General features: G+C 43.5%; 1 protein-coding gene across 2 annotated transcripts in view; it reads left to right on the top strand.

The window, feature by feature from the left end:
* DDX4 (DEAD-box helicase 4) overlaps nucleotides 1-14,459 on the top strand; it is a 38,997-nt gene that overhangs the window by 10,209 nt on the left and 14,329 nt on the right. The window contains exons 6-11 of one of the 2 annotated variants that reach the window (XM_070411736.1): nucleotides 2,494-2,571; nucleotides 4,349-4,399; nucleotides 5,221-5,280; nucleotides 11,144-11,245; nucleotides 12,103-12,183; nucleotides 13,769-13,810. In XM_070411736.1, the coding sequence (XP_070267837.1) occupies nucleotides 2,494-2,571; nucleotides 4,349-4,399; nucleotides 5,221-5,280; nucleotides 11,144-11,245; nucleotides 12,103-12,183; nucleotides 13,769-13,810 (414 nt within the window). The remainder of the gene's footprint in view (nucleotides 1-2,493; nucleotides 2,572-4,348; nucleotides 4,400-5,220; nucleotides 5,281-11,143; nucleotides 11,246-12,102; nucleotides 12,184-13,768; nucleotides 13,811-14,459) is intronic. The other variant, XM_070411737.1, reaches the window with a different exon arrangement.

Here is a 14,459-nt window from a genome sequence, read left to right as displayed (position 1 = left end):
AGTGCGGGTTTTGTTTGCTGTTACTAACATTAGAAATAATAAATGTCTTCATGTTATACTGAAAGGAATGCTTAATACTTATTTATAGTTTACAATCCTAGTTTAGAATAGCTTATGTGATATTTTTCATGCAGACTGTTGAATAAAGCCATTTTAATGAGAAAACCATAACATTTCACTACAATTTTTTAAATTATATTTTTATTGATTTCAGAAAAGAAAGGAGAGGGAGGGAGAGAGAGAAATATCTGTGATGAGAGAGAAATATCAGTGATGAGAGAGAATCATTGATCAGCTGCCTCCTACTGGGGATCCAGCAACCTGGGCATGTGCCCTGATGGAGAATCAAATTGCGACCTCCTGGTTCATAGGTCAATGCTTAACCACTGAGCTATGCCGGCCACGCTAAAACAGATTTTTAATTCCATGTTTTAGGTTGAAATACACATTAAATTTCTGATCAAAACTCTTTGTTGAGTGTTAATACTTTAGAGAGTTATCTTTATACTCCATGTGATCCTGGAAATTCACAGACCCATGAGTATGACTTCTTTCCCTTATGATTCGTCTGACTTCTTAGCTAGTTTCAGTGTCCATGTTATTTCCCCTCAGAACTTGTAGAGCTAAGAATGTGTTTTTGAAATGGACTCTTAGTCGCTTAAAACGTAACTGGTTCGCTTTTCCTGTTCTGTGAAGTAGGGTCTGAACAGCCTCAACTTCTCGAATCACACGCATCTTCAGGTTCTGGTGAGAGTGCTGACGGTGGCTCAGACACAGTTTTGCCTGTGGCTTTGGAGTTTCATTGACCCGTGACCCCTGTGTGGGCTGCTACAGAGATGGCAAGGCAGTGGGCGAGGATCAGGAGGCCATGCTTCGCTTCCCCCAGGGATGGAGTGCAGGGCAATCGAGCTGCCTTGGGTGCCTGTTACAATCTTTTGTTTTAAATAACCCTGCTACTTGCCATAGCAACTCTGCCCTTGATATTCTTCATGCAGTGGGAGAGAACCACACGGAAAGAAGTGTTGCTGGGGATGTGGGGGAAGGGTTGGTCTGACCGGAGCGCTAAAGGGAGACTTCACCAAGAGGTGGCCTTTGAAAGAGGCTTTTATAGAGTGAAGAGGGTTTTGATAGGGACAGTAGAAAAGCAGGCCTGCCACAGCGAAGGAGCAGCACGTAGGCATGTAGAAGCTGGGGGGGGGGGGGGGGGGGGGGGCGTGTGGGAGTGGCTTGCGAGCACTGCAGTGCTGGGTGCTGATTGGCCAGGAGGCTGATATGGGGACATCTGTGGCAGGGAGGGGATGCCGAGGGCACTCAGCTTATTTTCTTTATCATGTGGCCCCTGCCTAAGTTCAGGTAGAATAGAAGGAGTGGGAGCGATTTAAATAGGAGAAAAATGCATTACTAATAGAGTAATTTAGAAACAGGACAAGAGTATAAAATTTTCAGTAGCAGTGACTTTGACTCGGGGGCATAATGTCAATAGCCCTCTCTCAGGTGAGGTTTCTATACAGAAAGTCAGAGTTGCCCTAGCAAGTTTGGCTCAGTGGATAGCGCATCGGCCTGCAGACTGAGGTTTGATTCCGGTCAAGGGCACTTGCCTGGGTGGCGAGCTCGATCCTTAGTAGGGGGCATGCAGGCAGCTGATCAATGATTCTCTTTCATCGTTGGTGTTTCTAGTTCTCGCTCCCTCTTCCTTCCTCTCTGTAACAGTAAAAATATTTTTTTAAAGAGTTGAATTTTCTGAACAAAGGTCACTAGGAAAATAACTAGTCTAGCGCTGTATTCCAGCGGTATGTTTATGTTTTTACCTTGATATCATAATGTAAGAATTTTTTAAATAAGTTGGGGGTATGTTAATTACATCTTATAAACTGTTATACTTCTCTCTCCCTATACCTGAAAGTCACCCAGATTCTTCTGACCTCTGCTTTTATGACATGCTCACAGTTACATGCTAAAGAATTGTACTCCATGCTCACAGTTGCGTGTTAGAAAATTGTTCTCTATGCTCACAGTTACATGTTAGAGAATCGTTCTCCATGCTCACAGTTACATGTTAGAGAATCGTTCTCCATGCTCACAGTTACGTGTTAGAGAATCGTTCTCCATGCTCACAGTTACGTGTTAGAGAATCGTTCTCCATGCTCACAGTTACGTGTTAGAGAATCGTTCTCCATGCTCACAGTTACGTGTTAGAGAATCGTTCTCCATGCTCACAGTTACGTGTTAGAGAATCGTTCTCCATGCTCACAGTTACGTGTTAGAGAATCGTTCTCCATGCTCACAGTTACGTGTTAGAGAATCGTTCTCCATGCTCACAGTTACGTGTTAGAGAATCGTTCTCCATGCTCACAGTTACGTGTTAGAGAATCGTTCTCCATGCTCACAGTTACGTGTTAGAGAATCGTTCTCCATGCTCACAGTTACGTGTTAGAGAATCGTTCTCCATGCTCACAGTTACGTGTTAGAGAATTGTTCTCTGAACTCTTTCAGATGCCGGCGAGTCTAATAAAAGGGAGAGCGCGTCCACGATGGGTGGCTTTGGCGTTGGAAAGGGTTTTGGAAACAGAGGTAACACCTGCTTGTGATTCTTGCAGTCAAAACCCGAGTGACCGCGAGTCCGTCTTTGAGCTCGTATCTCCTGTGACACACATGGACAGTGCGCCTTTCCAGGAATTTCCTGGTGAGAGCAGCAGTCTGTGCTGCTTTGGGGTGCCTGCTCTTCCATGTAGCTTTTTTACTGGCCGAGCTCCTTGCTGCAGCCTCCTTTCATGCTGATTCACACCACGGGTGAAGCCCACTTCTCTCCTCTGTCCTCAAGGCTCCCCGCCCTCCCAGACAGAGGCCCTGCCATCCTCCACGGTGAATTGGAGCCTCCGTCTCCCGTTGAGCAAAGAGGGCTTTGAAAATTAAATTTTCTTCCCACAAACCTTTAAAAACGCCATCAAGAGTAGAGTTTACTTCAAGGCCAGTAGGTGTAACTGGGGGACTCTCCTGAGCGTTTTGGAACCAGCACTCGGCTTTGGGGGAGGCGAGGACAGCGGGAAAGGGGCCATTGCAGCGGGCAGTGGAGCACAGTCCTTTCCTGAACCAGCTTCAAAGATGGCCAATATTTCAGTGAATGAACTAAAAACTTAGATTTTGTGACAATCCATTCTTTCTTAGGAATTCTCTTTATTTTGAAACTAGATGTCTGCTCAAAGAAAAACATCTTTGTCACCCAATCAGATACCGAGGCCCTAGGGCACTTTGATACTGTAATTGTGTATTAAAGCTGCAGGGAGCTTGATGCTGGAAGCCATGTTAGACTAGGGTGGAACCTGAGCTATGAAGTGACTTGATATGTATACATTTTTCATATAAACTTAACATCTGTCCAACAGTAATTGGTTAGTCTCTGAATTACATAAACTATAATTTAATATTTTATAATTTAGATTAAATACTGATTGACAGACATCCTGTTTTACAACTAATTTTAAAGTATATTATTTCTTGAATATTTTTGCCCTAAAGATTATTCTATTAAAACTCAACATTTAAAAATGCTGTCAAATATTACTGATGGATGCTTTTAGAATTGACTTTAGAGACATCTCTGTCTGCTCCAGAGATGCATAAATCTAGACACAGGTTTTTATTGAATGAGAAAATTGAAAGCAGAGGTTAGTGGTGAAAGATTTAAAAAGTTTTATAAACAAGAAATTTCTTGTTACTGAGAAGGGAAAAATTACTGAATATTGGCTTACAATTTAGTTGTACTGTCCTCTGGCACATAAAGAAATTAACGAGTTAATTTATAAAATTTTAAAAATTTTGGTACTTTGAATAGAAAGTATATAGTGATGATACTGACATATACCCCTGTATGGCCCATGTACATATAGAAGGGTATATGACATTTGAGGTAATATAACATTGGCTGACATTTTAACCTCAATAAATTGACACAAGGCAGCCCTGTCCGGACCGCTTGGTTCACTGCAGGGTCGCCCAGTACACTAAAAGATCGTGGGTTCGGGTTCCGGTCAGGCATGTATGGGAGGCTTTCTCACATCAATGTTTCTCTTCCCCCCCCCCCCCCCTCCCTTTTCCCCTTTCCTCTCTCTAAAATCACTATTTCCTTGGGTGAGGATTTAAAAATATATTAAAAAATAAATTGACAAAGGGAGAAATTGTAATACAATCTACATGAGTTCTTCAGTATTTCTATATAGTTGTCTGTGTTTTGTCCTGTTCTAAAGGGACGTCATAACAAGCCGTCCCTGGAAGGTGTTTTTACTACACCACAGAGCTACAGGTAATTATTGTTCTCAGAAATTTGCAAGTTTAATTTAAATTTTTGCAGGTTTTCCCAATAACAAGCTTGAAGAAGGTGATAGCTCTGGTTTCTGGAGAGGTGAGTTCAGTGTTTTTTGTAGTGACTGTTAGAGTTTAAAGTCTAGAGAACATGCTAAAGAGAAACGAAGGTTGAGTGTGTTCGTCTGCTCCAGTTCGGGAGCACTACCACTGGAGACTTGCAAAGTCAGCATCTCTGGGGTGGGCCCTGGGAATTTATTTTTAATAAACTTTCCAGATAATTCTTAAGCAACCTTCAGTGTAGTGATCCTCTTATCTATTTAGAAACCCTGACAATGTCATTAAAACCAGAAAAGGCAGGATATCCCCTCTTTTTTTCATTAGCAAGAGTGGGGAAAAGTGCATGTCTTTTAAAAAACTGATGTCTCAGGTTTATTAAACAGGCAAATTACAGACGTAAGGATGACACGTAAAAGAACAGCCATGTGCTTCTAGTGGCTGCAGACCACGTTTGAGATGACTAGTGTTGAGATATTTCTGAAACCATGTTAGTCAAGTGGACAATCACGAAATGCTTGTCTGGCTGGTGCCCGCGCTTGGCGCGGGTGCTCACTTACACACTTCCCATCCAGCATGTGGCTGCAGTAGGTGATTTGTATGGGGATTGGCTGAAGAATGTCTTTATATTTCTGTTGTTAAAGTATTTTAAGAGTTGTTTGTATTTTAACTTAGGAAAATATTTTTGTTACTAATTTAGCTTGTGGCGGTGCTATTTTTACTTAAAATAATTTTGAAGTAATTTATTTTTTAATCACAGTTGACAGTTTTATGGTAATTTCAGGTGATGACTGTTAGATTTTGATATTCCGTCTTCGCAGTTAACTGTGTAGATGCTATTTACATGTTAACCTTTTATTCAAGAGCCTAGTAACTCCGGGGAAGACGCCCAGGCGCGGAGCAGGGGGTCCTCCAGGAGAGGAGGTAAGGACCGCGTTTGGAACAGCCTGTACTGATGGCCGGTGCTCAGCTGACAAACTGCTTTTGGAAGAGATGGAAGAAAGGGAAACTCAGGTGGTGCAAACCGTTGAAGAAACTACTTTGGCACATGGCTGTGCTGTCGGTAACGTGGGTGAACCTTCAGAAGGTGTTCCTCTTTCCGCTTCTGCTGGATTCCCCCAGGTTCCCCGGCAGAGCAGGCGGGCTGAGTGGATCCTGGTCAGTCACGGTTTAGAGGAGCTGGAGGCCCTTGTCCTGAATAGAATCTCCGGAGACGTGGGGGAGGAAGAAATTGTAAAAGACTTTTGTTCTGGTCTAGTGGGGCTCCACCATACTCCACTAATCCTGCCTTTAATGAAGCAGATGTGAGATGGCACCAGTTGTGATGCTCAATTCTTAATGCTCTGTAGGCAGACATGTTAAAACAGCAACAGCAGAGCCACAGAAAGACTCTCATGAACGTACAGAATTGTTCCAGGTATACAAGGCTCCTCACAATCAGTTTCTAATGTGGAAGGAACTCCATGGTGACCACATGTGCTGGTGCGCTCGCTGCAGCTCAGGGACGTTCTTTCCCTGGTCACTAGGGGGTCAGCTGGTTGCATGGCAGCCCTGCCTTGTGAAGCTGGACTGGCTGCGTTTCAGTGTAGCCTTATTAAGGATGGGGGATGGGAACTTACTTTGACACTAGAGGCCCAGTGCACGATTCGTGCACCGGTGGGTCCCTCAGCCTGGCCTGTGCCCTCTCCCAATCTGGGACCCCTCAGGGAATGTTGGACTGCCAGTTTCGGCCCGATCCCCACAGGCCAGGCCAAGGGACCCCACTGGTGCACGAATCCATGTACCAGGCCTCTAGTATGCATATAATATCTTTGGTTATTCTCTTCCCGCCCTCTCCCCACCCCCCTTCCCTCTGAAATTCATCAGTCTGTTCCATGTTTCCATGCCTGTACATTGAGCGTCTGTCCCCTGGTGGTCAGTGCATGTCATAACTACCGGTCACACGGTCACTTAGGCTTTTATATAGGTAGATTGGTATGCATACTATCTATATTTTTAGAAAAGCTTAATATTATACCTTTTAATGACTTTTTCCTTCAACATTTTAAAAGATTTATGTATTGAAAGTATAGCTCTAAGTTTATATATTTTGACTTCTATAATAGTTCACTCTTGCCTTTTAACATTTATTTTAACAAAGATGATTATTTTTAAAAATACATTTTTATTGATTTCATACAGGGAGAGAGAGAGAAAGAGAGAAACATCAATTTTGAGAGAGAATCATTGATCGGCTGCCTCCTGCACATCCCACACTGGGAATCAAGCCTGCAAACCTGGGCATGTGCCCTGACCTGTAATCAGCCATGACCTCCTGGTTCATAGGTTGACGCTCAACCACTGACCCTCGCCGGCCGGGCAGAGATGATTATTTTTAAGACCATGTAGGATATGTGGTGTTTCTGCCCCTGCCTTTGAAAAAGAAGATGGTGTAGACTTTTAATTCTGCAGAACACCGGTGCTCTTTCCCCCTCTAGTTCCTAGGCTCTGTGTATAACGTGGAACTGGCGTTGTTCGTGCACATCCACTTACAAGTCGGAGCCTCTGCTGTGTGGGCCTTGAGCTGTGGACACCAGAGCTGCTGAGGCATCAGAGGGTCTTGGGCTCCACAGAGAAGGTGGATTTGGAAAGGCACCCAATTGAATTTATAGGAAAGAATAGAGTGGGGGATGATGGCTCGATTAATCATATTAAACATAGATGAATAGAACCAATGAACCCAAAGATAGATGGGAGGAGGAAATTCTCTAAATCTGAAAAACCTGAAAGCTGTTACCAGATTTGGAAAACAGACTGAGAAGCCCTCATTCCAACATGTGCCTGCACAGCTGAGGAGAGAGCAGAAAAGGGGCGGGGGAGGGGAGGAGAGGGAGGGAGAGACCAGATGAGACTTTTCCAGTTTAAAGAGGCACATGAGTCCTGAGCAAATCAAATAAAAACATATTCACACCCTGCACATGTGTTGAAATTACAATATTACCAAGATAAAAGCTAGAACCACCAGGGGGAAGATCCACCTGAAGAAGATCAGTAGGTTGAGAGCAGAAGTGTTTTTGTGGTGAAGGCAGGTGAGAGGATAGTAGGATCAGGTGCCGTGGGAGAGGAGCTCCGAGCTCAGGTGGGTGAGCTCATGCAATTCAGGTGCTGGAGAGAAACAGTACCATGCATACAAAGACCGAGTTCAGTACTCAGACCATTGAGGAAAGAAGTACTAAGTTGTCTAGGTTAGTAAGAAGGGACTGAGCAGGAAGAAAGGAGTAGAAAGCAATGGTGAGCCAACATAAGCCTAATAATGCAAATCAAACAAATAGCGGAACGACCAGTCGCTATGACATGCACTGACCACCAGGGGGGCAGATGCTCAACACAGGAGCTGACCCCTGGTGGTTAGTGCGCTCCCACAGGGGGAGCACCGCTCAGCCAGAAGCCGGGCTCACGGCTGGCGAGTGCAGCAGCGGTGGCGGGAGCCTCTCCTGCCTCGGCGGCAGCACTAAGGATGTCTGACTCCCACGGGGAGTGGGCCGAAGCTGGCAGTCGGACATCTGCCGAGGGGTCCCACACTGCGAGAGGGCGCAGGCTGGGCTGAGGGGGCCCCCCGCCCCCCAAGGGCATGAATTTTGTGTACCCAGCCTCTAATAAATAATTAACGTTTTAAAGTTGGTAAGCCTAATGTAAGCTGATGATAATGATAATTAACGTAGGGGTCTCAGGAACAAAGAACTAAAATTCTAGCAAAGACTTGGTTTTGTGTGTGGCTTGTTTGTTTGTTTGTTTTTTGCCTGCTCAGTAGGAAGGAGAATAGATGGAAATAATTTAAAGATTTCTTAAATACGATAGAATTGAAGGGTGATCAGAAAAAGGATAAATAAAACACATAACTTCCTGGGGGAGGAAGTCCAATAGGAGGACAGGGCTGTGGAGGATGAGTCTAGGTTTATGATACCTAAACATTTAAGTATTTGTGGTGAAATGAAAGGGTATCAGTAAAAGCATAAAATAAAATACAGTAACTGGGGAAATCTAATAGGACAAAAAGCACAAAATGCATTGAAACTCAGTTAAAAACACTAAGATGTAGAAATAAAAATCCATGTTGATAATCACAATATACATGAATATATTTTAATGCAAAACCAAAAATAAAGAGAGAAAGTGTCAGTCAGTATTAGCCAAAAGAAGCTGATACAGCAATAGGAGATAGAAGACTTGCATATTAGTGATAAATAATGATACAAGGCATGCTCACTGGGAAGACGTTACAGTTCTGAGCATGGTTTGAATCTAACAGCATACTCTGTATATAAAGCAAAAATAGAAGTAACTATTAGAAAATTTTGCAAATCCTAATTAAACCCTTAATTCTAGATTTAAACCGTTTTTTCTTCAGAAACTGACAGACTGAGCAGAATGGGAAGGAGTGAGACAATAGAAGATTTGAGCACCAGTTACTAGGCTTGATTTAATATTTCTGTGTGGAGTGATATCCCCCAAAAGGACAGGTTACATGCTATTTCCCATCCAGTATATGGAAAAGACGTAGAATTGGACCATCTATTAAGGCCAAAGGGAAGTTTCAAAGCTCAGCATAGGACTTATATCAAGGCCATGTCGTCTTGTTAAAGAACAATAAAAGTAGAAAGCAGTATCAAAAAGCCTCACCCTTGCAGTTTGGGAACTGAATTTCTCAGTTTATGCATAATAGTTCACATGGGAACAGTGAAGTATTTAGAGCAGAGTGACAGTAAAAACATGTCAACTTACAGGATATAGCTAACAGCTGGCTTATTAGAGGAAATGTTACAATCTTAAATGCATCCATTAGAAAAGAAATTAGATGGATGTTCAACTTAAGAAAGGGAGGAGGCAAGTTCATCTGAGGAAGTGAAAAAGATCCTAGACACGAATGAAATAGGAGCATACAATGGAGTGCTGTTCAGCAGTAAAGTGAAGTACAGTTTCACACAGCAGCCAAAACAGGTGAATAAGAAAGCATGACGCGTATGTTTAAGTATGTTCCCATTATATAGAGCTCAAAACAAAACTAAACCATTCCTTGAGTAAAGAGAAGTACAGAATTGGTAAAATTAAAACAAGAGCAAGGAAATGAAAAACCACTCAGTATTGGGGGCCGGGGAGAGATTTCCAGGGAAGAAGTGATGCATTATGGGGCAAAGGTACTGGGGACTGTTTAGTCTTAAACAGGGTGATGGGTCTGTAGGTTTTCATTTTAATGTATTTATTTTAAACGTGCATATGTTTTATATGTTCTTTTATTTATACACACACGCAATGAAATAAGTTAAGCCTAAAAGCAGATCAAAAGGGCTTTTTTGAAGAGAGAAATTCTGACAGGGTTTCTTAAAAGATAAAAAGAGGCACAAATAAACATTTAGAAGAATAAGGTGGTGTCAGTACTGATCAGTAACCTGTGGCTGGATTGAGGAGTGCTCTGTGTGGGAGGGAGGTGACAGAGGCAGAACTGTCTGCCCGGTTTATAAACAGGCTCTAAGCACACACAGGACCCAGGATCAAGAACTAGCATCTGTAGAATTCTTATGGACTAGTTTCCTTAACCAGAAATAGTTCCAAGTTCATAAACTACACAATTTAAACATTTCCTACCCAGTTGGCATCTTGGTTTTGAATTGATCTTGATCTGTCATAGGTGGGATCTCATTTTACTTGAACTGTTTCTACTGATTTTTCTTTTGTATTCAGTTGAGTTAAAAATGTGTTATTTATAACAGGAAGTCACACTGTGTGTGTGCCTACATTTCTGTGCTTTGAGTATTATGTTTGCTATTTCCTATAGAAGCAAATAGAGGCCCTGATTTATTTAATCTCTGCAGACTATATACATCAGTGATGGCGAAACTTTTGAGCTCGGCGTGTCAGCATTTTGAAAAACCCTAACTTAACTCTGGTGCCGTGTCACATATAGAAATTTTTTGATATTTGCAACCATAGTAAAACAAAGATTTACATTTTTGATATTTATTTTATATATTTAAATGCCATTTAACAAAGAAAAATCAACCAAAAAAATGAGTTCGCGTGTCACCTCTGACACGCGTGTCATAGGTTTGCCATCACTGGTATACGTCCTGTTAGTGATGCAGTTGTGGCAACTTTCAGGATTTTAAGAGCAACCCTGTTTCCTTACAGTCACCTTTAGTTTTGATTCCCAAAGCCAGCAGTGGGCTTTAAAAAAAACTGTAGCCAGGTCTATTCATAGTAGGAGGGTTAAACATTTATAGTCAAACTAGAGGCCCAGTGCACAAAATTTATGCACTTGGAGGCGGGGGCGCAGGGCCCTCAGCCCGGATTGCGAGAGGGTGCAGGCCAGGCTGAGGGACCCCACTGGTGCATGATCGGGGCGGGGAGGGACCACAGGAGGGCTCCAGGGTGTGTCCAGTCTGTCTTGCTCAGTCCCAATCAGCCAGACCCCAGCAGCAAGCTAACCTATCGGTTGGAGCATCTGCCCCCTGGTGGTCAGTGCATGTCATAGCAACTGGTCAACTGTCCTCCCCCTGGTGGTCAGTGCACATCATAGCAAGCAGTTGAGCAGCCTTAGCATATCATTAGCATATTACGCTTTGATTGGTTGAACAGACAACCAGACACTTAGCATATTAGGCTTTTATTAAGTAGGTTATAGTGTTTCTTCTCAGTGACTACTTGTTTATGCCTTAACATATTTGAAGTCATTGAATGATGCCAGGCTTAAGTTAAACTGTGCCCACAGCGTCTTTGTCCTGTGCTGTTCATGTGCGTGTTGCTGTTTTAGGCTTTCAGGATGGAAATGACTCAGAAGCTTTGGCGCCGCCCAGAAGAGGTGGACGAGGTGGCTTCCGAGGTTGCCGTGGAGGGTTTGGCCTGGGAAGTCCAAGTGAGTAGTGGGTGCAAATGGTGCGGTTCAGTGAGGAGGGCATGAGACAGACAAGGCCTGTCCCATGAGGTTGTTGGGAGGAGGATAGGATGGCCCAGCACAGAGGCGGGGCACAGTCGCCTACGTTGTACATCTATTACTTAGACACAGGTGAATGCATCCTGCTTATGTAGGAGAGCAAGCATCTTTTCAGACGATTGTGTGACTCGGCTCTTCAGTGTCACAGTGTTACTGTTTTGGAGCCGTGCTATCGTGGCCGACCTTACCAGTAGGCGGCCTTCTCGTGGCTCTCTCCCAGCCTGCCTTTCACAGCGTGGCTCCTGCCTCCTCCTCCAGCCGTCATCCTGGGAGTGGAGGTGTGGCCTTCAGAAGCTGCCGGGTTGCCTGTCTCTCCTAAGGGAGGACAGGCGAGTGCTTTGGGAGCTGAGAGCGGAAGTTTGTGATGATGCACTAGGTGTGCAGCTCATCAGTGACTCGGCACTTTTTAAAGTGGGGCTTGGAAGGAGCCCAGGGGCCATTCTGGAGAAAAGGGGGCTGTGCAAGTTCAGGCAGGCACAGCGCTGCTTTGTGGCGGCGATTTAACGCTTGCCGGTATTATATTTTGAGAAATCATTGACCCTAAATGCTTTTATGAAAATAAACATTTTGAGGAAGTAATTTGTAACTGAAGGAAATCATTTGTGGAGAAATCCTGTGTGCAGTACTTAAAAAATACTCAGGTGATTCCCGTTAAATTTGAACTATTTCACCCACATCTTTTAACTTTTGGCATTATAACATGATTTGTTCTTTTTACCCATGATTTTAAAACTTCCTAAAAGTAACAAGTCATCTAATTTTATCATCTACACATCTAGACAGCGAGTGTGAGCAAGACGAGGGGACGCCACGCACTGGCGGCCTTTTTGGATCTAGGAGATCGGCGTTTAGTGGCCCGGGTGAGAAATAGAATTCACTATTGAAAATTAATTATTCACCTACGCTTTTAGTTCTAGGGTTAGTAACCCTAACGTATATGTTTACGTATGCTAAGTTGGCTCATGATTTTTTTCTGCTTTCTAGCTCTGTAGGCAAAAATACATGGACAGTTTTGCCTCTCATAAAATTTATACACTGAATTATTTCTTCTCTCTTATCTACCAGTTAATTTGAGTTATAAATTGTGCTTTTAATTAGAGGAAGGAAAATTTTCATTAGTTTCAAAGAAGGGATTCTGAGGGGATTTGAGGAGAAAATGAAATAAGAATACAGTTGTTGATGAATAATATTCAAATGTGAGTACATAAACTGTGGTACATGCGGGCAGTGGATTATTACTCAGCACTCAAACGAAATGAGGCACCAGGCTGTGAGGAAATATGGAGGGACCTTGAATGTCTCTCACTACGTGACAGAAGGTCACTTGGAAAGGCCGTGTGCCTCTGATCCCAACTCCATGACCCCCAAGGAACGTGGTGGCGTTTCAGGGGGCAGTGGAAGGGTTGAGCAGGCAGAGCATGAAGGATGCTCGGGGCAGTGGAACTGCTCTGTGGGACGCCGTAGTGGTGAACATGCGTCCTTCCACGTGTGTCCAAGCTCACACAGTGGTCAGCACAGAGTGAGCCTGATGTCCGCTCTGGCCTCTGGGTGGTGAGGACGTATCGGTGAAGGGTCTCAGTTGTAGCAGGTGCACCCGTAGGGGGGTTGTTGACAGTGGGGGTGGCCATGCATGCGTGGGGGCAGGAGGAAATGGGAAATCCCTGTATCTTCCCTCAGTTTTGCTGTGAATCTAAAACTGCTCTAAAAATGGAAGGTTTTTTTGTTAATAAATCTTTATTGTTGAAAGTGTTACATATGTTCCTTTCCCACCCCCCCCCCTTGCCCTCTCCCCAGCCTGTACCACCACTGGCTGTGTCCTTGGGTCATGCATCTATGCATATGAGTTCATGGTTGATCTCTCCCCCCTTCACCCTCCCCTGCCTTCCCTCTGAGGTTGGACCGTCTGTTCAATGCTTCTCTGTCTCTGCGTCTATTTTTGTTCATCAGTTTATGTTGGTCATTAGAGTCCATAAATGAGGAGTTCATGTGGTATTTATCTTTCTCCAACTAGCTTATTTCGCTTAGCATAATGCTCTCTAGGTCCATCCCTGCTGTTGCAGTGGTAAGAGTGCTTTCTTTTTTATAGCAGCGTAGTATTCCATTATATAGATGTACCATGGTTTTTAATCCACTCATCTGTTGATGGGCACTTAGGCTGTTTCCAAATCTTAGCTATGAACGTAGGGGTGCATACATTCTTTCTAATGGGTGTTTCTGAGTACTTGGGATATATTCCTAGAAGTGGGATCTAAAAATTGAAGTTTTTAGAGAAAACATTCAGATGAGAAAAAGGTTTAGATGAAATGTAGACTGCAGAGGTGGATGGTGGAGGGACTAGGAGTCCTGAGTGCGTGCCCAGGGTCTGATTAGAAGTAGCTCTGTGGTGCGTGCGCGCGCTGGAGGGGCGTGCCTTCTCTAAAGCGTCTGCAAAACCGTGTCTTCCAGGCAACGGCGACATCTACCAAAGCAGAGGCGGGAGTGGACGAGGTGAGTTTTGTTTTTATTTATTTTAATTTTAATTTTTATTTATTTTTTGTTAGTTCTCACCGAAGGATAATTTTTCCATTGGTTTTTAGAGAGAGTGGAAGGAGGGAGGGAGGGGTTGGGGGGAGGAAGAGAGAAGTGAGAGATATACATCGGTTGGTTGCCTCCCACACACGCCTGACGGGGGCCAGGGATCCAAACCCCACCCCAATGCCCTTGTCCGGGAATTGAACCCATGGCCCTTTGTTGGGCAGACCAGTGCTCTAACCACTGAGATACTGGCCAGGGTCAAGGTGAGTTTTTGTTTGGTTTACCTATAAGTGGTTAAAATGATTATAGTACAAGTTTAATTTTTGAAGTTAAATGTAGCTGTTACTGCATTTATACACTTGGAGCATACATTTGCACAGCCTGTGTTTTAGAGTGACTTAATACTTAATGCTGTAGATGTATTTCCCTAATATGCTTACAGGGCTGTTTACTGAAGCTTCATTTATAGTAAGTGAAGACTGAAAGTCACCTAAAATTTATCAGCAGTAACTCCAATAAGTAATAAAACCATGAAATGAAATATCAGGGAAATATGAAAGATTGAGAAACTGTACAGAGCCTTACTGTAAAGCAGTGTGTTTTTTCTTACGACGCGGTTTGG

Source organism: Myotis yumanensis, unplaced genomic scaffold, assembly GCF_028538775.1.
Source record: "Myotis yumanensis isolate MYYU_CA2020_CCGP unplaced genomic scaffold, mMyoYum1.0.hap1 SCAF_4, whole genome shotgun sequence".
NCBI classification, from domain to species: Eukaryota; Metazoa; Chordata; class Mammalia; order Chiroptera; family Vespertilionidae; genus Myotis; species Myotis yumanensis.
This window is presented reverse-complemented; position numbering and strand designations above follow the sequence as displayed.